The 23696-nt window shown below is 43.0% G+C and overlaps 1 protein-coding gene and 1 pseudogene across 2 annotated transcripts in view; one reads left to right on the top strand and one right to left on the bottom strand.

Moving 5' to 3' along the window:
- Positions 1–5036, bottom strand: part of LOC102874443 — a 10604-nt pseudogene extending 5568 nt beyond the window's left edge.
- The window catches only part of LOC102874848 (tetraspanin-14-like), a 38887-nt gene that overhangs the window by 6324 nt on the left and 8867 nt on the right, over positions 1–23696 (top strand). The window contains exons 2-3 of one of the 2 annotated variants that reach the window (XM_006903191.1): positions 21079–21129; positions 22668–22814. The exons of the other annotated variant lie outside the window; for it this stretch is intronic. Coding sequence (XP_006903253.1) covers positions 21079–21129; positions 22668–22814 — 198 coding nt within the window. The remainder of the gene's footprint in view (positions 1–21078; positions 21130–22667; positions 22815–23696) is intronic. 2 annotated transcript variants of the gene reach the window in all.

Here is a 23696-nt window from a genome sequence, read left to right as displayed (position 1 = left end):
AGGAAGGCCTTCTATGAGGTGGATTGATTCAGTGACTGGGATAATTGGGATGGGAGTGTCAGAGACAGTGCGATTGGCACAGGACAGAGCGGAGTTTGGGGCTGTTGTACATAGGGTCGCTATGAGTCGCAGGCGACTCGACGGCACATAACAACAACAACAACAACTATCATATTATATGCATAGAGAGATAATTTTACCTCCTCTTTGCCAATTTGGATACCTCTTATTTCCTTCTCTTGTCTTACTGCTATTGCTAAGACTTCCAGTACAGTATTGAATGAGAGAGGTGAGAGTGTGCATCCCTGGCTAGTTAACTGTTCTTAAAGGGAATGCCTTTAACCTCTCTCCATTGAGAAAGATACTGACTGGCTCTCGGGTTTGCATAAATACTTTCTACTATGTTGAAGAAATTCCCCTCCAATCCTATTTTGTTGGGTGTTTTAGTCAGGAAAGGGTATTGGATATTGTGAAAGGCCTTTTCTGCATCAATTGCTAGGATTATGTCGTTCTTTTTCTTTGCTTTGTTAATGTGATGAATTACTTTGATTGTTTTCCTTATGTTGAACCATCTTTGCATACTTGTTATAAATCCCACTTGGTCATGATGGATTATTTCTTTGATGTATCATTGGATTCTATTGGCCAGTATTTTATTCAGGTTTTTTTTATCTATGTTCATTAGATATATTGGCCTATAATTTTCTATTTTGGTGGTGTCCTTTCCTGGCTTTGTTATCAAGGATATGTTTGCTTCGTAGAATGAATCCGGGAGAATTCCATCTTTCTCTATTTCCTGAAATAGTTTATGTAGTATTTGTGACAGTTCTTCTTTGAATCTTTGATAAAATTCACCTGTAAAACCATCTGGTCTAGGGCTTTTATTGGTCAGAAGTTGTTGTATTACCTTTTCAATTTCCTCATTTGTAATATGTCTGTTCAGATGTTCAATTTCAGTTTCTGTTGGTTTAGGTAGGTTGTGCCTTTCTAGGTATTTGTCCATTGCCTCTAGGTTTTCATATTTGTTTGAGTACAATTTTTCATAATACTGTAATCAGCTTTTTTATTTTAGTTGGTTCTGTTGTGATGTTGCCTGATCCATCTCTTATTGGTATTATTTGTGTCTTCTCTTTCTTTTCTTTAATGAGTTTTGCTAATGGTTTGTGAATTTTATTGACCTTTTCAAAGAACCAACTCCTAGTTTTGTTGATAGTTTCAGTTGTTTTTCTGCTTTCTATTTCATTTATTTCTGCTCTTATTTTTATAATTTCGGTTTTTTTAGAGGGTGTCGGGTTTTTTTACTGCTCTTTTTTCAGTTTGCTAAGATGTTGAGTTAGAGAGTCAATGGTCAATTTTTCTTTCTTTGGTGTGTTTCCTTATTGCTATAAATTGACCTCTGGCTGTTTCTCACATGTTTTGGTAAGTGGCGTTTTCATTGTCATTTGTTTCCAGAAATTTTTTTCATTTCATCTTTAATTTCTTCTTGTACCCAGTCGTGTTCAAGCAAGGAGTTGTTCCGCTTCCAAATGCATGTTTCTTCTCCTTAATCGTCCTATTATTAATTTCTAATTTTGTAGCATTATGGTTTGAAAAGATGCTTTGTATTATTTCTATGTTTTTGAATTTATTGATGCTTACCTTGTGATCTATTTTGAAGAATGTTCCATGTACATTGGAAAAGAAGGTATACTGTGTTTTTTTGGGGTGCATTAGCCTATAAATATCTACGATGTCAAGTTGGTTTATTGTGTTTAATTCTTCAGTATCGTTGTTGAGTTTCTTTCTGGTAGTTCTATCTTTTCTTGAGGGGGGTGTATTGAAGTCTCCAAGTATTATAGTAGTGTTGTCTATTTCCTTTCTCAGTTTTGTTAATGTTTGTTTTATGTATTTTGCAGGTCTTTCATTTAATGCATAGATATTTGTTATTGTTATGTCCTCTTGTTCTGTTGACCCTCTCATTATGTAGTGACCTTCCTTCTCCTCTGTGATGGTTTTTACATTGATATTTATTTTATCAGAGATTAATATCGCTACACCTGCTTTTTTCTGGTTGCGGTTTGCTTGTTATATTTTCCCCCACCCTTTTATTTTCAGTCTGTCTTTATCTTCATTTTTCAGGTGTGTCTCGTGTAGACAACATATTGGTGGATTTTGGCTTTTTATCCAGTCTGCTACTCTTTTTCTCTTCAGAGGTGCATTTTAACCATTTACATTCAATGTGATTATTGAGAGGCAAGGTTTTATTGCTATCATTGTGTTGAGTTCTTTTTGGTGTTGTTGCTAGTTTCTTTGGTTCATGATGCTTTCTGTGGTATCTCTATAAAAAGGACATCTCTGAGTCTTTCCTGCAATGCTGGTCTTGTTTTTACAAACTCTCTTAGGTTTTGCTTTTCTGGGAATATATTGATCTCCCCTTCATATTTGATAGATAATTTTGCTGGGTACAGTATTCTTGGTTGACAGTTGTGTTCTTTGAGTGTTTGATATATGTCCTTCCACTCTCTTCTTGCTTGCATGGTTTCTTTTGAGAAATCCACACTTGATCTTATCTGCTGTCCCTTATAGGGTACTATTTGTTTCTCCCTTGCTGCTTTCAGGATTATCTCCTTATCTTTGGCTCTGGCAAATTTAACTATGATATGCCTTGATATTTTTCTTTTTGAGTCTAGTCTATATGGTTTTCGCTGAGCTTCTTGTATATATGTCCTCTCATTCTTCATTATGCCTGGGAAGTTTTCCTCTATTATTTCTTCCACAACTTTTTCAGTGCTTTTACTTGCTTCTTCCTGTTCTGGGATTCCAATGAGGTGCATGCTAATTTTCTTGATGGTGTCCCACATTATTCTTAGGTTTTCTTTTTCCTTCCTTTTTAAGTCTGCTTTTTGATCGTGGTGATAATTTTGTCTTCTATTTCACTGGTTCTGTGTTCCATCCCTTCAACTCTGCTCATGTGTTCCTCCATCATGTTGGCAGCATCTGAAACATTGGACCTCATATTTTGGATAGTGATTTTTTGTTTTTCCAGTGCCGCTAATGCCTCGTTTGTTTTGTCTACACTGTTCTGGACTGGTTTTTTTTAGTCCCTCCTGGTTTTTTATTGTAGTGTCCTGTGATTCTTTAAGTTTGTCTTTCATCCATTGAAAATATTCAATCATTGTTCTTTTAAATTCTGTGTCAGAAAGTTCCATCAGACTTTCTGGCTTCTGGAAATCCATTGGTACTGTGTCACCCTTTGGGGGTGCCATCTTGCTTTGTGCTTGTGTATTGTGTGGGACAGCTTGCTTTCTTCGAGGCATTGATATGTTCTTGATCTGAAGATAATGCTCTAGAGATCAGTTGGGTAGCTATCTCTGAACTTCTGACTCCAGTGAAATGTCAGTTCAGAGCCTGTGAGAGCAGCCTCTTATAGGTATGACAGGTCAAGGTGCTCTGGATTAATGCAGGTTGATTAACTAGATGTGTAGACACAGGTGTGGAGCCAAATGGGGAGGGGCATTCATGTGGTTGGGGGCATTACAAGGGCTGTTCAACCACTTGGGGGACTTCACTCAGACCTCAGTTGTTTGGGTGTACTTACAATTGGGCTCCCTATTCAAATTCCAGCAGTCCGTCTCCCACCCAGTGGTTTTCATTCACTGGTCCCTGTCCAGTGGTGCTCATGCAGTTGCCCTTGCACAGTGGCTCCTGCCCAGGGAAGCTCCTGGGTCCAAGGGGACTCAAGAAGACAAAGTCAAATTCCCACCAACCCACTTGCCTTTGGCTGGTCTGCAGTGTCCACAAAAGTTCAGCCAAATTATCACTGGCCCACTGGGCAGTTGGCATGGCCCGAGAGAGCTCAGCCAAAGTCCCACCAGTGGGCTCACCCTTGGGTACTCTCCAGGACAATCAACAGTGCCCAAGAAAATCCAGTTAGGATCCTACCAGCCTTTCTTGTGGCAGATCAGTCCCACAGCAGCTCGATTGGTGGCTTAAGACGATGGCTGGATCCGCAGTGTGCCTTTGTGTGCTGAATCAGAATCGTACTGTCCACGACTGTTGGTAGGTCTCTGTGCTGTGTGAAGGAGTCTCTAGTGGCCCTGGAGCACCGCCAGGGTGCAGGGTTGTGGTGAGGCCACCAGGGTGTGCCAGGCGTGTGGGGGCGCGGGATGGTGGTGTGGTGGTGTCTCTGGACACGGTGCTTTGGTGGGGGTGGGGGTGCAAGGCTTGGGCAGCACTGGGAGTTCGGGGTTGCAGTCCATTCCCAGATATTAAGCTGCACCAGTCCTCAGCAAATAAGCCATCATCCTCTTCTTCCTCTTCATCATCATCCTAGTCATCATCCTCCTTCTCAGCATCTTATCCTCAGTCACAGTTCTGGTTTTTGCAAGAGGTACTTTGGGCCGAGCTATCTTTTCTTTTGCTAGTGTTGTCTCCATAGCCTCCTTTTCAGAGTCATCTTCATCATCCTCATCCTCATCTTTCTCTTCATTGTCATCTTCATCGTCCTCATCCTCTGAGCCAGGGGCAGCTGCTTTTGTTTTAATCATCTCTGGCTCAACTTCATCTTCCTCCTCACCCATGTCATCATCATCATCGTCATCATCATCTTCCTCTTCACTCTCATTCTTCTTGGCTTTCTTGCCATTCTTTGTCCCCTTGGCAGGCACAGCAGCCCCCTTTTTACCATGGTGGCCACCACTGCTTTGCCTGGCATAGCACCTGTCTTGCCAGGTGTTGCTATAGCTTTGTCAGGTGTAACTGCCTTCTTTCTTGCCTGGTGTAACTGCTACCTTCTTGCCAAGGAGTGACAGCTGCTTTTTTCTCTGGTGCAGCAACCACCACCTTTTTTGTTGGGGACACCATTACTTTCTTTGTAGGCACTGTGGCATTCTTCTTGCCTTTTTTCTGAGGAATAACAACCTCTTCTCCTCTACTTTTCTCCTCATCCTCATCATGTGACATGTCTTCATCTTCACTCTCTTCTTCTATCTCCTTGGGGGGAGAAACTATCTTCTTGGGGTCACCTTATTTTTACCAGCTTTTGCAAGCTTCACCATGATGACGTCTGCGAGTGACGAGATCTGAGGAGAGTGAGTGACGCAGAGCGACCCTACAGGAAACTAAATGATGTTAATGGCAGTTGCGAGTGCTGAGGATTCTGGAGAGTGCCTGACTGCTAGCTAGAGCTTGAGACTGAGGCAAAAGTGCTTTGTGCACATTTAACAGGCCAGACAGATGTGTGAGCAAGGTGAATATGTCTCTGCCTTTGTGGTGCTTATTATTAAGTTAAAGTTCAGATCGCCAGTGAAAACATGACCCATACACAGACATTGCATGGAACAATGCTTCACTTCTGTGAAGAAGAGATAGAGAAAGGTCAGCTACAAATAGTAGGTGCTGAACTCTCATGGTCACTGCCTATAGCTCATATTCTTTGCGCAACCTTGTTGTGCTTCGTGTGAACAACTTAGTCCCTTTTCCTGGCAGAAGAGTTGGACATGCCAGCTGCTAGTGCTTTGACTCAGAGTGTGCAAGTACAGAGGGATCAGCCCACATGCCCTTTTACCCCCTCCAAGATGCCAGGCTGACATGCTAATAATCCTGACATGTGGGTCCCAGGGAGAGGGAGACAGATGCATTTGGACATTACATTGAACTAGAAGTAGTAGTAACCCACTGAGTGACAGCAGGAAGGAAGAAACTCCTTGGCAAGAGTATCAAGGAAGGTCTTGCTAAAGAGGTGATTTGTGAGTTGAAACCAGAGTACTAGAGAAATCTGGGGAAGGGAATTTGTGACGGAGCAGTGGCTCTGAGATAGGAATGAAATTGCCATGTGTTGGGGGCATAAAGGCAGCCCTACGGCCATAGCAGAGTGAGTAAGGCGATGGAGGGATCTGGATGATCTATCTGGTTGTTCCCTGCTCCTGTCCCCACTGTGTCTCCTTTGCCTCCTTACTGATTCTGCTCTGAAAAACTTGTTAGTTCTAAGGTATGATCTGACTTAAACCTCTAAATTCTATAGAGTGAGGTGTGTGTGTGCGCGGGGTGGGGGTGGGGGGTTAAGTGTGTGTGTGAAGACAGTGGATGGGATGGGAGGTGGAGGCAAGGTAAACTTGTGTTATCTCTTAGCCAGTTACGTGGAGGCACCAGATTCCTGGCTAGTGATTGTCTTGTAGATGATGAAATTGGTGACCATAGGTAAGAAAGTGTGTGGGAGAGGGTAGATAGCAGAAAAGAAGATTGAAGAATGAGCCCTGCGATGCTAGAGACTGGGTAGAGGAAGAAGACTAGAAGACTTTGCTATTCTGGAGATGAGAGAGGAACCCTCTGAAACAAAATAGAAGTGTCAAGTGCCACAGAGGCATGCAGATTAGCAGATCTGAATGGAGGACAGAAGGCCACCATTGACTTTGACAGAATGGGGACTGTTGGTGCCCTGTGCTCTGGAAGTCCATCTGACATCATTTGAGTAGCTCATGTGATGTCAGGAGTTGGAGACATGACTCGTAACTGTTCTTTCAAAGGCCTATACTCTGAAGAAGAGCTCTGCCCTAAAATGTCTCTACAATTAGGCACTGAGTGAGATGATCTTATGCAAGAGTATAAAGGGTGTGACTTTGCACACAGGCTTCCAAAACCATTAGGCAAGCAGGCGTTACTGGTGTCTGGAGAAGAGGGGACAGATGGAGAAGAAGGGATGGAGTACAAGAACACATCCTGCTTCATCTGTAGTTTTGAGGAAAGGCCTAGCAGTATACTTCTGATGTTGTTGTTGTTGTTAAGTGCCGTCGAGTCGCCTGCGACTCATAGCTACCCTATGTACAACAACCCTAAACTCCGCTTTGTCCTGTGCCAATTGCACAGTCTCTGACACTCCTATCCCGATTATCCCAGTCACTGAATCAATCCACCTCATAGAGAGCCTTCCTCTCCTGCGCTGTCCCTCCACCCTCCCAAGCATGATGTCCCTCTCCAAGGACCGGTCTCTCCTCACAACATGTCTAAAGTATGTTAGACGGAGCCTCAGAATCCTTGCCTCCAAGGAACCACCCGGTTTAACCCTTTCCAGGACTAATCTGTTTGTTTTCCTAGCAGTCCATGGTATCCTCAATACTCTTCTCCAGCACCACAGGTAGGTCAAGGCATCAATTCTCCTTCTATCCTCCTTGGTCATTGTCCAACTCTCTGATGCATAACAAGTGATTGGGAAGACCAAAGCCTGTATCAGACGCACCTTAGTCTCCAGAGAGACACCATTGCTCTTCAGCACTTTGGAGAGGTCCCTAACAGCAGACTTTCCCATGGCAATGCGCCTTTTAATTTCCTGGCTACTGGTACCAAGACTGTTGACTATGGAGCCAAGCAAACTAAAGCTGTGTACAATCTCAATCTCTTCACCATCCATCCTGATGCTGCCAATTGGTCCAGTGGTGAGAATCTTTGTCTTCTTGACATTGAGCCTCAATCCATATTGTAGGCTGCAGTCCTTGACACTCTGCAGCAGGCGCTTCAGGTCCTCTTCAGTTTCAGCAAGCAGGGTTGTGTCATCCGCATAACGCAGGTTGTTGATAAATCGTCCACCAATCTTGACCCCACATTTCTCCTCATAGAGCCCAGCCTCCCGGATAATCTGTTCTGCATATAGGTTGAAAAGGTATGGAGACAGGATGCATCCCTGGTGTACGCCCTTCCCAATTTTGAACCATGCAGTGTTCCCTTGCTCTGTTCTGACGACTGCCTCCTAGTCCAAGTATAAGTTTCGCTTTAGAATGATCAAGTGTTCTGGGATTCCCATTCTTCTCAGAGTCAGCCATAGTTATTTCTTGGTGACACCCACTATCAATTCTGCAAATGCAGTCATATTGTTCAATCACCAGAACAATTCATTATAATTCTGGATTCATAAACTCTTGGTTAAAAACAAGAGCTGCAAATGTACTGAATCAGTGACCAGGCCTCTCCACGAATAGAGAATTTCTCTGAAAGCATCTGAAAAAAAAACAGCCTTTCAGAGCCTTCGGCCTCAGCAGCAAAGTCCACTCTGTCAGCCAATGTCTGAGTGGCCATCAGCAGTTGAGGAGCGAGGTCAGGCATCATCAGAGTGCCAGAAGACTGAGGCTTACAGAATTTTCACCTGATCCTGTTGTACTAGAAGTCACTGTGCATTAGAGACTGACTTAACAAGCTAACAGCGACTATGGCACCTTAACTAGTGTTGTTGACGCTTTGCACACTTGTAAGCCTCAGTCTTCTGGCACTCTGAGGCTTACAGAATTTTTACCTGATCCTGTTGTACTAGAATTGATAGTGGGTGTCACCAAGAGATAATCACCTTTCAGGTACTGTGCATAACAGGAATGGACAAAAATGAAGATAAGGTGTGAAGGAACTTGGCTGAGGAAGTTGATTGTTGGTGGCCAAGTTTCTGCCTCGGGAAGGACTCTTTAGTGGTGGGGTGGAGCTGCACATGGAGTGGTCCTTAGGATTGGGGTGACAAACCCTGAGGGTAGTGCACTGTGCATTGAGAGAGTACAGGCTGGCGCTGGCCCCAGACACCTGTACCCAGAACTCCTCTACCACCAGGATAGGGGAGCTCTGACAAAACCTTTGGTGCTGTTCTGATAACCACCACATTAAGTAGACCTTGTGATTTTATAATTGTGAAATGGTAATTTCTCTTGCCTGCCACCTACCTCATTAGGTTGCCAAAAATACATAACATAATGCTATTAAGCCCTTGGCTTCTTAGAGAGAAAAAAAATTATTCATGAACAGAATACAAAATAGAATAATAACAGTGAGCCCCATATTCTGTCATGCAGCTACAAGCATTAACTTATGCTGATCTTATATCCTTCACCTGAGACCCAGCTAATGGCTCACATGTTTGCTAACTGAAAGTATGTAGGTTCAAGTCTCCCAATAAGAGCCTTGAAAGAAAGGCTTGGTGGGTGGTTTACTTCAGAGTCAGCTATTGAAAGCCTTGTGGAGCTCAGCTTTGTTCTCACAGGAGGTCACTGAGTCAGAGAGAATTCAAAACAAACTGACTGACTTTGTTTGAGCTCTTCCTCTCCTGAATTATTTTAAAGCAAATCCCTGATGTATTACTTCCTTTAGCAGGGTGTTGTTAATAGAAAGTTTATTTTATTGTTGTTGTTCTTTGGTGCCACTGAATTGGTTTTAACTCACAGCAGCTCTGTATACAGCAGAACAAAATACTGTGTAGTCCTGATCTGTCCTCAAAATCACAGCTGTGTTTGAGCTCCCTGTAGCCACTGAGTGAGTTCAGCTATTTGAGAGTCTTCCACTTTTGCTTTGTGCATTGAGAATATTCACATACTTGATATGCTTTAACCAGTTTAACATTTTCTACGTATCTGATTCAGTGGCATTGACTACCTTCTTCAAGTTGTGCAACCATTCTTGGGCTTTTCTCAGAGCTGTTGCTTCTTCATTAACAGACTCACTGCCCTCCAGTTATCTAGAGTTCCTAGCTATCTTTAAAGTCACTGTGATCTCATTTGTTGTTGTTGTTGTCATTGTTAAGTGCCGTCTAGTTGTAGACGACTCATAGCGACCCTATTAACGAAAGACCTGAACACTTGTATAACTTTCATCATTTCTCCAAGTCCATAGAGTTTCCAGAGGCAAGCTATTTTGGAAGTGGATGCCACTCCTGCTTCCAAGCTTGTTTTAATTGCAAGCTCCACCGAACACTATCCACCAATGTGTAACCATTATCACATTTGACACATCAGTGTCACAATGTTTAGCATCACAGCAACCACATCTTACCTTTGCATAGCAAATGGACAGACCAGTGCTATACCACGTAGAAGAATGTTTGACCAAAAAACAATTAAAACCAGACATGAGAGCCACAGATTAAAATCACCCATCTTTGACTTGGTAGCATAACTTTCTATCCACCAGGCCCACAGAGCTCTATGGTGGTGGTGGTGTTGTTAAGGGCTGTCAAGTTGTAGACGACTCATAGCGACCCTATGAATGAAAGATCTGAACACTTAAATAATTCTAAAAGGAGCACATTGCTCCTTGGAACTACATCAACAGAAAACTTCCAGATGTGCGGGCTGGGTTTAGAAGAGGTCTTGGTACTAAGGATATTATAGCTAATGTTAGATGTATCTTGACTGAAAGCAGAGAATACCATAGGAATGTCTATCTCTGTTTCATTGACTATGCAAGGCATTTTGACTGTGTGGATCACAACAAACTGTGGCTGACTCTGAGAAGAATGGGAATCCCAGAACATTTGATTGTGTTTATGCAAAACGTATACTTAGATCAGGAGGCAGTCGTCAGAACAGAGCAAGGAGACATTACATGGTTCAAAATCGGAAATGGTGTATGCCAAGAATGTATTCGGTCTCCATACCTTTTTGATCTATATGCAGAAAAGATCATCTGGTAGTCTGGGCTGTACGAGGAGGAATGTGCCATCAGGATTGGAGCAAGATTAATCAATAGCTTGTGTTGTACAGATGACACAACCCTGCTTGCTGAAACTGAGGTGGACCTAAAACACTTGCTGAAGAAGATCAAGGACTGCCGTCTTCAATACGGTTTGAAGCTCAACATCAAGAAAATAAAGCTTCTCACCCCTGGGCTAATTGGCAGCATCATGATGGATGATGAAGAGATTGAGATTGTTAACAGCTTTAGTTTGCTTGGCTCCACAGTCAACACTCTTGGTACCAGCAGCCAAGAAGATAAATTGCATTGGGAAAGTCAGCTGTCAGGAACCTCTCCAGAGTACTGAAGAGCAACGACTTCATTCTGGAGACTAAGGTGTGCCTAATCCAGGCTATAGTCTTCACGATTGTTTGCTGTGTGTGAGATAGCTGGACAATGACTAGGGATGGTCGAAGGAGAATTGATGCCTTTCAGCTGTGGTACAGGAGAAGGGTATTGAATATACCATGGACTGCCAGGAGAACAAACAGGTTTGTCCTGGAGAGGGTGAAGCCAACCTGCTCTGTGGAGGCAAGGTTTTTGAGGCTTTGTCTGACATACTTTGGGAATGTTGCAAGGAGGGACCGGTCCTTGGAGAGGGACATTATGCTTGGAAGAGTGGAGGGAGAAAGATAGGGAGACCATCGATGAGATGGATTGATAAAGTTACTAGGGTAATGAGGAAGGTGTGTCAGAGATAGTAAAGTTGGCACAAGATAGGTTTCAGGGCTGTTGTACATAGGGTCACTATGAGTTGCGATGGCACATAACAAATAACATGCATAATAAAAAGCATAATACTAAAAAAAAATTAAAAAAAATTTAAAAAAAAAGCATAATACTCAAAGCAGATGTTTTTCATTAGCTGAACTTAAGATTTAAGTGAATATCTTTGGGTTAAGCTTTAAAGATTCCCTCAAGACTTTAGTTTCAAGGATTCATGTAACCTCCATGACTCCAGGCTGTGTGGAATTTATAGGAGTTGAAAATTCTAATGTGCACTCTTTTCCCTCTTTTGATCATTGATCATTATAAAATCTTTGGGAAATGAAGGTGTTCTGGAGTAGTCAGTAGGGAGTTGTACTACTACCCCAAAAGGCAGTGCCTCTCTGGTGGTTTGAATCTACCAATAGCTTCATGGGAGAATGATGGACAGTTTATTTCTGTGCTGCCAAAAAACTCCACTGGAGAAGTCAGCTGTCAGTTGGTTTCAACTAGATGGTAGTGAGTTGATAAAAATGTTCAGTAATAGTAGCTGGCCAGCATCCAGTTCTTCAGATTTATGGCAGGGGAATCACGTATTTGCATATCCCATTTCTTCCTATTCTTGATCCAACAACTTTTTAAATATTCTCTGCCTTGAACTTTAGAATTGAGAATTCAAAGGAATTTTAAATACCTTAATCTTAGGATGACAAGTATAGATGGCACTGATACTTGCATTTCTTTTCTTTTCCTGATCTTATGATTTACTTTGATGGTGTGTTTTGGTATCCTGATGATGTTACAGGTGTGGTTGTTATGGGACCTCAAGTCCGTTCTAACTCATGATGAATAGTATAGGATGGAGTAGAATTGCCCATTGGATTTCCTAAGCTGAAATGATAGTTGTTGTGTACTGTTGAGTTAGAACTGACTCATAGCTGATCCTCCAGCAGATTTTCAGAGGTACTTACTTACACAGGGGGAGATTGCCCATCCTTCTCCTGCAGAGCAGGTGGTGGGTTTGAACCACATACCTTTGAGATTGCAGCTTACCTTCTTGCTACTAGTCCATATATCTCTTCTTCTTGGAGCTACTGATAGATTTGAACCACAAGCCTTTCAGTTAGCAGCCAAGCACTTCATCATTGCTCCTTTATAAGGTTGTTAAGCTCACTGCCATCAGGTAGGTTCCAAATCATAGTGATCTCTATGTGATTTTCGAGGCTTTAAAACCTAACAGGAGGAGACAGGGATGACTGACAGAGAGTTAGGCCTTTGGGTAAGCAGTGTAATTCCTCCAGCGAATCTAGTATTTAGAGAGCTAAGAACTAAGGTATGTTTTATTCAAGCTGTAGTCTTTCCAGTCTTTTGCAATGTATCTGAAAGCTGGATAATGAATAAGGATGACTGGAAAAGTGATGTCTTTTAACTGTGGTGGTGTTGGAGAAGAGTACTAAATGGACTGACAGAAGAACAAACAGATTTGTCTTGGAGAAAGTGCAGCGAGAGGGCTCCTGAGAGGCAAGGATAGCTAAGCTTTGTCTCACATACTTTGGGCATGTTGTTAGGAGGGGTGTCCCTTGGAGAGAGTCTTCATGCCTTTAAGGATGGAGAGGTAGTGAAGGAGAGGAAGACCCTTGATGAGATGGTACAGTGCCTGTGACAGTGGGCTCAAGTATGTTAGAGATGATGAGGATGAACAGGATTTCAGATCTGTTGTTCATAGGGTCACTATGAGTCTTGACTTGATAGCATTTAACAACAACAATAACAACAACCACTTTTAGTGGTAGATTTGTACTGGGCAAATGTACTATCAAGGACCTCTTTAAAGTGCTCATCCTTAAGAGCAAGGATGTTACTTTAAAGATGAAGATATGCCTGACTAAAGCCTTGCCATTTTCAGTTGTGTTGTGTGCTAGTGAAAGTTAAATCATGACTAAGGAAAACCAAAGAATTATTGTCATTCTTTAGTTATTGGTAGCGGCCATTGAGTGTGCACTGAATCTTGGCAACTCCATGTACAATAGAAATGCTGTCTGTGGTCTATATTCTTCTGAAAGCCTCTCTGACTTGCTCATTAGAAGACAGGTCTTCACTGATAGATAGGTGATGGCTTTGCTTGAAGTTAACTGGAGACTCAATCTCTCCTCTTGCATTCACAGAATATAGAAATTTTACCAGTGAACTCCCCTCAGATCTGGCTCTACTGCTCAGGAATCTCACCATGACTTGCTTAGGAGTCTGGGCCAGGACTCTGTGGGAGAAGGTTTTTGTCCTTTTGTCTTTGTTCACCCTCTCCCCACTCAACTCTACAAAAAGTCTGAATTTTGCTGATACTGCAGAAAGGAGAAACCAGGCCGTGGCTTTACCTCCGGCCTTCTCTCTGCCGCAGGCACTGCACTTGATTTGTAGAGGTTTGTGTGATGCCATTGCCTCACACTTTCTGAGCTAGATTTGAAGTGAGTAGAGACTGTCTCCCACAGAGAACAGGCCTGTGGTTTAGAGAGCAGAGCTCTCATCTTGGCCTTTATTATTTACTTTAATGTGAAGCTCTTCCATTGCCTACATGACATGGACATGTCTGTGCTACAGCTTCCCTGCTTCTGTAATGCAGGAGTTAGCTTTATAGTCTTGACTCAGACTGGAGCCTGCTTCTGACAGAGCTCTGGCCATGGGCACAGAGGCTCTGTCCTGTGACCAGCCTGGCTTTCTTATGATTGATGGATGGATGCTGCCCTGAGTACAAAAACAGATTTATGGTCTAAATCAGGGAACCTTTGAGGTGGAAAGACAAGTATCAAGAATTATGTTAGTATAACATGTGGGCATTGACACTGCTCTAGATATAGTCCACTAAAAAGTCAAAGGAGGACTTAAGGAGCAGCCCCATCCCATATTACCTTGTACAGCATTATAGTGAGTGGTACTACTCTTTCATTGATAGGGCATTTACTACAACCTGCGATCAGTTTTCACTGAACTTATCTCAGCTGGCATTTTTCTTTCTTCATGGATGATATCTTGATATCATCACCTAGTCAGTAGTGTCCAGTGCATCGATTATTCTTGAGATGGTCTCTAAGTTCACATGGGATAAACTCAAGGTTGTATTTTTGCTTTCATGGAATTGTTTTAATTTTTTTTTAATTGTTTTAATTTGAACTTGTTATATGAATAATTGATAATTTTAGTAGTCTATTTTACAGTCAGCCCATGTTCTTGTTTTTAACTGCTGATGTGTACCATCTCCATTGACTCGTATCACAGTTACTGCCAAGTCAAGCTAGGCTCATTTGTTTAGTTGCCATTTATGTTTTTTTAAAAAAGTATTTGTGATGAATAATTGATTCATTGTACAGAATTCTACTATGCAATCTCTAGCCTCATTTCTGTCACCAACGCCCTATTTTCCAACTACCATTCCTTCCTCTTTGTTTTTTTATATTGAGTCATATTATTAATACATCTTGATTGCCTCTTCAGTCAATTTCAGACTGCGAAAGGTGATAGAAATTCTCAGTTTTTTTTATCTTTACTGGTTGGTGAGTATATTTAATAATTATATTATTCTTTCTTCTTATGTGTTTGGATAGTTTCAGAGCTCACAGCTTTGTACATCCAGATGGATCATGAAATGTTCTCTTGATGATGAAAAGAGCATCATGCCTTTTCATTGTCTCATTCCTGGCACAGTAAATTGTATGAGTGTCTAATTAAAAATGGAGCTCTAGTGGTAAGAAGCTACACCACAGTCCCAAAGGTATGCGGTTCAAGTCCACCAGCTGCTCCACGGGAGAAGGACAAATAGTCTTTTTCCATGTGATTTACTGCCTCTGAAAACCCAGTGGAAAATCAGCTATGAATCCATTCTGACTTGATGGCACACAACAACCTGCCAGCACCTGTTTATGGTTCCGTCTTCCTCCTTATTTGGTGTCCTCCTCAAAATCCTTCCTTGTCTTTTCTTTATAATCTCAGGGTCTAGAATTAATCATCCATATCTGTTATCTGGTGTCTTTGGTGAAGAGAGTCTGGATTGTTTAGTCCACCATCTTACCCACAGGTTCTTGAAAGGTTTTAATGTGATGATATTGTGCATGGTTGTCAAACCATGACTAGTGGGCCAAATCTGCCCTGCTACCTGTTTTGCTGTGTTGTTGTTGTTGTTGTTATGTGCCTTCAAGTCGCTTGCGACTCATAGTGACCCTGTGTACAACATCCTTAAATCCTGCTTTATCCCTTGCCAATCTTATTGTCTCCGACATGCCTATCCCCATTACCCAGTGACAGAATCAATCCATCTCATTGAGGGTTTTCCTCATCTGTGCTGTCCCTCCACCCTTCCAAGCATGATGTCCCTCTCCAAGTACTGGTCCCTCCTTGCAACATGTCCAAAGTATGTCAGATGAAGCTTCAGAATCCTTGCCTCCAAGGATGAACCTGTTTGTTCTCCTAGCAGTGTATGGTATATTCAGTACTCTTCTCCAGCACCAAAGCTCAAAGGCATCAACTCTTCTTCTATCATCTCTAGCCACTGTCCAGCTCCCTGAAGCATAGCAAGTAATGGCAAAGACCATGGCCTGTATCAGACGTACCTTGGTCTCCAGACTGACATCGTTGCTCCTCAGTACCTTGGAGAATCTCTGACAGCAGACTTTCCCAATGCAAATGGTCTTTAATTTCCTGGCTGCTGGTATCAAGAGTGTTGTTGTAGAGCCAGGCAAACTGAAGCTGTTCAACAATCTCAATCTCTTCACTGTCTATCATGATGCTGCCTATTGGCCCAGTGGTGAGAATCTTTGTTTTCTTTTTTAATTTTATTTTTATTATTTGTGTGTGTGTGTGTGTGTGTACTGTCAAATCAGATCTGACTGGTACAGGAGGAGGTTGCCTCTCTTTCTCCAGCAGAGCATCTGATGGATTTGAACCACATGCCTCTGTGATTGCAGTGTAGTTTCTTGCCACTAAGCTACCAGAGCTCTCCAAAAATCTTTGTTTTGTTGACGTTGAGCTTCAATCCATATTGAAGGCTGCAATCCTTGACCTTCTGCAGCAAGCGCTTGAGGTCCTCCTCAGTTTCAGCAAACAAGGTTGTGTCATCTGTGTAATGCAGATTGCTGATGAGTCTACCTCCAATCCTGATGCCACACTTCTCATAGAGCCCAGCCTCCCGGATAATCTATTCTGCATATAGATTGAAAAGATAGGGAGCTAGGACACATCCTTGACGCACACCCTTCCCAGTTATGAACTATGCAATGTTTCCTTGCTCTGTTCTGACGACTGTCTCCTGTTCCAAGTATAAGTTTCACATAAGCACAATCAAGTGTTCTGGGATTCCCATTCTTCTAAAAGTCAACAATAGTTTGTTGTGATCGACACATCAAAATGCTTTTGCAAAGTCAGTGAAACAGAGAGACATTCCTCTGGTACTCTCTGCTTTCAGCCAAGATCCATTTGACATTAGCTATAATATCCCTAGTGCCACTGCCTCTTCTGAATCCAGCCTGCACTTCAGGCAGTTCTCTGTTGATGTGCTGTTCCAGTCGTTTTTGGATGATCTTCAGCAGAATCTTGCTTGCACGTGATATAGTGTTAACGTGGCATAGTCATGCCCATCTGTGTGCTCTGTAATACTAGAGTTGATCATGGGCTATCACAGTAGCAAAGGCTATAATATTTAATCTCTGGCTCTTTCTGTGGATGCTCACCAAATCAGAAGATGTGTTGTGTTCCTTTAAAATAGTGTGTAACAAAATAACTAGTACTTGGAATCTTTCCAGTGACTGTAAAAGCAGTACCAGCTCTGCTTGGTCTCCCTTGTAGAACTGCCTTGATACTTCGCTTCACCAGTGTTTTCATTCCATAGGCTATACTCCTGGTGGCTTACAAAGCCTCTCTGGCAAAAATGTTGTAGAAGGCATCTGCTATTTTTGAAAATTGAAAACTGAACAAAGATGTCAGTTCAAATACCAAGATTTACCTGATCCAAGCATTTGAAAGTTGGACAGTGAATAAAAAGACTAAAGAAGAATTGATGTCTTTGAACTTTGGTTTGGCAAAGAGTACTGAATTTCCATGCTGAAAGAATAAGCACATCTTTAGAAAAGTGTAGGAGCAAGAATGAGGAGACTTTATCTCATACTCTTTAAGAATGTTGTCAGGAGGGTGAGTTCCTGGAGAAAGGCATCATGCTTGGCAAAGTGGATGGTCAGAGGAGAAGAGGAAGACCCTCAACAGGATAGATTGGCATAGTGAGTATAATAGTGACTTAAGATTCTGAGAATGGGGCAGATATGGACATGGTTTCAGTGTGGTATTATAGTAGGGTCTCTGTGATTCTGAGTCAACTCATTGGCACCAAATAACAATGGTTTATATTGGATTGCTTTTCTACCTGCTGTTAGTCACTGTGAATTGTGCCAGTGATAGCAGAGACTGGGGAGAAAATGAGCTGACATAGGAGATCAGACTGTTGTTTGGGGAGCTGCCTGTCACCACGTTTAGATGACTACCCATCACCTGTCCTTCCTTTTACTGTCTGACTTGGCTCACTTCTGGTAGGGCATTGTGACATGGTACTCAACCTCTGCCCTGACCCCTTGCTTGGGTAGTCTTGTAGACCTCTTGATGCCCTAGGGAGTTGCATATGCCTCTTAATTCTTAGAACCATCCTTCTGGCAGGATGTAAAGCCAAGTGTGCAGAGTCAGATGGTCCTGCAGTCATCATCCTGCCTAAGAATATTTCCCTTTGTATACTGAAGCAAGACCCCAATATCTTTTCTTCCTCTAGATCTTCCAAACTCCTACTGACCTCCAGCATCCTTCCAGAGCTCAGCCTTGTTCAATTGTGGGGTCTCCTAATTGTGGGGCTCTCCTGAAAGGGGCCTTCCTTGCTGTGTAAGCTAGCGGTGTTAATACTCTTTGAGAGAGGAATGGTTCTTCTCGCCTGGTGGGCATATAGGTCCATACTGGTCTAGGATGGTACACTTTGTCCCCCTTTCTGGACTCATATTCTTTTGATTTATTGAGGTGATGGCAGAACTCAGTAGGTGGAAGGTGTTGGCCTCAGAAGTCCTTCTGCAGCTTGACAGAGATGTGAGAGAGTAGGGTGGGCATGCTTAGCCCAGGGCCATGATGTAGTTAGGAGCAGTGCTGAGGCTAGCCCCTCCAATCTCCAGCCACCACCTCTCTCCTGCTTCATGTTCTTTCTGTCACCCTCTCCAAGGATATCCTTCAAGTTGCACTCATGGCTCTTGCTCATGATACCCCGGCATGTCTTAGGGGACCGATAGTCTACATGCCATGGTGGAGCTGCTCCATAGCTTTCAGTGACTAGTGTTTGAAAATAAAGTGGTCTTTCTCCTGAGGTACTGCAGGATCTCCTTGAACCCCTAATATTTGTTTAACACCTGTGTGTTACTCTCTGCACCACACAGAACTCCCATTTCCTGACTCCCTTTAAGAGTCTCTCAGAAACCCTGTTGTCCCTGAACTCTGCTCATCAAGTACTCAGCAGAGGCCACATAAAACAGAGCCTTGGAAAGGAAGAACTTCATGTAGGACAGAATCTGGTGCTGAGACTTCTGGGAGCACAGATCAGGGTGGAGGCCTGAAGGATGAGTTTGGGGAGAAGAGTGCAGAGAGATCGTGTCTTCTGTGGATTTGTGAGCTCTTCCATGTTGCAGATACTGTGGCCGAACCAAGGCTGTTCCATGCTTTCATCTGCCTCTGCCCCTAGAGCAACCTTGTAACCTAAAAAGTGACATCCCACTTTGCTGAGAGTCATCTTAGTCCTGAGGAATTTGTGGACCTGTGTATACACAAGATCCCGTTGCTGGGCCCACTGCATAGAGTTTGGAACCAGACCTTTCTCACCAATGCTGTGTCCTCCATTTGCCCCAAGATGTCCCCCACTTCAGTGGTCCACTCTTGGGCACTCCTCTCTATGTTGGCTGTGGCTAAGGCCCTTGTGGGCAGCTGGTCTGGAGAGGAAGCTCTGTAAGGGTCAGCCATAGTTGACCAGGGCTTTTATAAGAACAAAGACTCACTTACTGGTCTCTGGAAGACAGCTGCATTGCTAGTACTCTCCATTAGCTTTCTGCAAAAAGGGCTCAGGGACCTTCCTCATCCTACATTACAATATTGTAAGGGGTCAGAGCCACCACATGTGGTGGTGATAGGCTGCTTGCTTGCCTGCTCAATGTTGAAATCTAACCCTGTAGTTTAGCAGGGCCTTGACCCTGCTTGGGCAAAGGAGTTGAACAGAGATGTGAGCCTTGTCTTATCCTGTACCATCCTCACAATATCTGACATATTTGATCCCATTGCTGCAGTCATTGTATTAATCAACCTTTTAGTGTATCTTCCTCTCCTTTGATGTCCCTCTACCTTCCCAATATTATGTCTCTCTGCAATAAATATCCTCTGTTAGCAACATGCACAAAGTATGTGTGTGAGACAGAGTTTATCATCTTTGCCTCTAAGGTCCATTCCAGGATTATTAAGTGCCTTCAAGTCAGCCAATAAAGTAGATAATGAGTGAATACCAGAGAGGTCAGCCATATAAGATCAGAAGGATAACATTTTTCCAGGGATAAAGCCCAGAAGGCAGATAAAGGTAGGATAGAAGGATGGATAGAAATGGGTCTGGGTTAGGGTGTTGTGCTAAGGGGTATTGTAATTAATGTCATAAAATGAAATGTACACTAACTGTTGAGTAGAAGCCAATTTGCTTTGTAAATTTTCACTCAAATCATAATACAGATAGAGAAATAGTAAAATAGATGCTGGTCTCCAGAGTCCCCTCTCTAGGCCAGTATATGTATAATCCATGGTGCAACATGTGACTTCCAAGTTCCGGTTTTTCTGGTGTGAGTTAAATTCAGTTCTTTAAGACAGAGTGGAAACAAGCATGATTCTTTATTCGTAGTATTCAAATACTATGTGAATGAACACTGTATTGCAGTGGGAAGCCTACTTCTGAATTTACCCAAGTCTTTGTGAAGTTTCAGATGGGAAGAAGGGGTGTTAAAGCTTAGGGTCTCGGCAGAGCGAATCCTGTGTTTAGATTTTGAGCTACGTCAGGAGACCACTAAGGAGGCTCCAACAGTGACTAAGGATAACAGAAGAATCCATGCCTTTGCATTTGTAGTGTTGGAGAAGAGTACTTCATATCCGCATGGTCTGTCAAGAGAACAAACAACTTCAATTCACATACTTTGGGCATGTTATTTGGAGGAGCCATTCCTTGGAGAAGGACGTCGTGCTTGGAAAGGTAGAGAGTCAACCTAAGAGGAAGACCTTCAACATGATAGGAAGACCTTCAACATGATAGCTTGACATGGTGACTGTAACTTGCCTCGAATGTAGCCTAGCTGTTAGTTTGGAACAAGATAAGGCAAGAATCAGATCTGTTTTTCTTAGAGTTTCTGTGAGTCACATTTGACTCAACAGCACCTAACAAAAAGAGGTTTCTGCTAGTACCAGCCCTGCATGGAGCTAACATGGACAAGAGACAGCAGAGAGCTGGTAAAAAAACTATCATTAGCTATGTTCTGTAATTTGAAAGTCAGCCTCTGGAGAACCTTGGTGTAGTGAATCTAGAGTTGGATGGAAAGAACGATCTTGGGGATGAGGTCTAGATTTTGTCTTAAATTAAGAGGACTGTGGCACCATTGCCTTAGATTGGCTTGTGTTGTGCAAGATCTGGGTTGAGGGCTGGGGGACTGGGATGTTTGAAATGCCCTTTGATGCCATGGGTGTTTGTGACAAATGTTTCCTTCTGCCTCAATCTGCTGGATGTGGACAGAGGACTCTTCATCCAACTCACAGTGTGAACTCTGTCCTAAGAAGGACTCTTGGGCTAGCTTCTAACCCGATTTTCTTCTCTCATTTCCCTCCACCCCTGCCCAGTTGGCTGGAGTTGTCTTTCTCGGAGTTGGACTGTGGGCATGGAGTGAAAAGGTAGGTGTAACTGAGACTGGGACCCTCTCAGGTTCAGCCAGTTTAAAATGTCCCCTCCTTTCATTTGCTTCCCAGCAAGTATTTCTTGTGTAACTTAAAGGTTTGTAATTGTTCACAGAGCCAGCTCTTGTAATACTACGATTGAAAGGCCTGGGGTCACTGAGCCTTATGACTTTTTCCTGAGTCTTGGACTTCAGGGTCAGCTCAGTATGCTCTGCTCCCCATCTTAGAATTGCTTGCTGAAGGCCAGCAGCTTGACGACTTAGGTCTTAAACACTGTGAAAGAGAGCTTCCTTCTTATCTCTGTTTATAATTGCAGATCATTTCCCCCTCACCTTGGTGTGCTGGTTTGTTTCTGAAGTTGGCAGATGCCCACAGAAAACCCTGGAAGCAAAGAGAGGGCTTCCTTTTGTTTTCCTGGGGCCCTGTGAATGCCTGTTATGGTCCCAGGAGCAGAGACCAGCTCTGAGACCAGTTCTGGTTGCTTAGAATGGTGTTCATAAGGGAAATGGCTTCGTTTGGAACCCTGCTATGATCCCAGAAGTTGGGGCAGAGCACTTATGTCAGTGGGCTTTCTTGCTCTGACCTACAGAGCTGGAATGTGCCCACCTCTGGCTACAGCATCCTCTGCGTGGCCTGTTAGTCCCTTAAGGGCAGGAACCAGGGGTGTTGCTCTGTCCTAGTGACATACAAGCTAGTCAAGCTAGTGTCAACTGTGTTCTGTGCACCATCTTGTGGCCATCTCTGGGACTGCAGTGGCCTGATTTGAGGTGCCCGTAACAGGAAGTGGGGAGCTCTGGTGGCCGAGTGGTTAAGGAACTGCACTGCCAACCCAAAGGGATGTAATTCGAATCCACCAGCTGTTCCATAGGAGAAAGATGGACAGTCTCTTCCCATGTAATTTACTGCCTCTGAAAACCTAGAGAACCAGCTATGAGTTGATTCCAACTCTTCTGCACACAGCAATAGCAGGAGGCTGACTGAGGGTGGCCTAGACAACTACTCTTTCACCCTCCTTCCTCTAAATCTCATAAAACTGCTCTTCTTGATGTGCTAGCTCCTAGACACATGGAACTCTTTAAACTCATTAAAATGAAGTATGTATTAGAAGTCTCTTTTAGCCTTCTAGTCACATGTTGGTGGTCAGGAGCACAGTGACTCCTGTTCAATGTAGTCCAGATGAAGAACTTCACCCATAGGAAGATCTGGAAACAGGGATGCTTGTCTTTGTTGGGTGTGTTCTTCACAACAGTGCTCACATAGAAGTAATTTTTATCTTGGTGAAGTCCATGCAAAAATATCAGACTAGCAAAGTCAGCAGCCCACATGACAGTGGCCAGGTTCCTGCCCCAGGGGGCCTTGTCTTCATCCTTATCATGTAAGTGCTCTGCAGGCTATAGAGAAATCCTTGAGAAAGGTAGAGGACAAGGCAGAAGAGGCAGGTCAGAGGCAGGCCCTGTACTCAGTCCTGGATACAGCTGCCCCAGGAAACTTCCGACTCCCTCCACCTCCAAGCCCTACTCTTCTACCTCTTTCAGGGTGTGCTGTCTGACTTGACCAGAGTGACACGGCTGCACGGGATCGACCCTGTGGTGCTGGTGCTGATGGTGGGCGTGGTGATGTTCACCCTGGGCTTTGCTGGCTGCGTAGGGGCCCTCCGAGAGAATATCTGTCTGCTCAAGTTTGTGAGTTGGGTGGGCTTGCCTGTGTGGGTGGAGGGTGGTAGCTTACAGTGCTGCTGAGGTTTAGCAGTGGGGAATGTGACCCACCATACCGTTCTGCCTCCCCCAAAATGCCATGATTTCAGAAAAGGCTTAGCTATATATGGTTTTGTTGCTGGAAGGATTGAGCACTTCAGGTGTTCAGCTGTGGTAGAGTCAGAACTCTGCAGCAATTTCACTTCCTGCTCCTTTTGTCTTTTGAGTTTGAGTTTTTTCTGTCCTTTTTAAAAAGTTTCTAAAGTTCTGTAGTTGTTTATTCCTCACCCTTGCCCTTCCTGGCAGAGATAAAAGGTGATGTGTAGTGTCATGTTAATAATTTTCCTTCCCTGGGGTGTGTTGATCTTCATTTCCTGGCAGGACTGCCAGCCACTAAATTTAGGTACAGAGTACTGTTGAAATAATACAGTTAAAATGTAATAGTGCTGCTCAGAAAGATAGAATATCATTATTATCATTTATATATTATTTGTTCTCTTTGTTAGGTCAAATTGTTCCTTTGGTTTTATTTAAAGAACAAAATATATGGTTTTCTCTTAATTTTTTATACTCCTAAAAAAGTTTTATATCTATATATCTATATCTATATCATCTATATCTACATCTACATCTATCTACATCTACATCTACATCTACATCTATATCTATATATCTATATCTATATCTATAACTATATCATCTATAACTATATCATCTATATCTATATCTATAACTATATCATCTATAACTATATCATCTATATCTAATCTATATCTATATCTAATCTATCTTAGGGTCTTGGAGGTCAGTGTTCTATTTTGGAGGGCCTGTGTGAGTGTATGTCTGCCCCTGTGTCTTGTTTTGGAAGGT

Source organism: Elephantulus edwardii, unplaced genomic scaffold, assembly GCF_000299155.1.
Source record: "Elephantulus edwardii isolate Elephantulus edwardi_28Jun2011 unplaced genomic scaffold, EleEdw1.0 scaffold00531, whole genome shotgun sequence".
In the NCBI taxonomy this organism is placed as follows: domain Eukaryota; kingdom Metazoa; phylum Chordata; class Mammalia; order Macroscelidea; family Macroscelididae; genus Elephantulus; species Elephantulus edwardii.
Note: the sequence above shows the minus strand (reverse complement) of the source record. Positions and strands in the feature narration are given on the sequence as shown.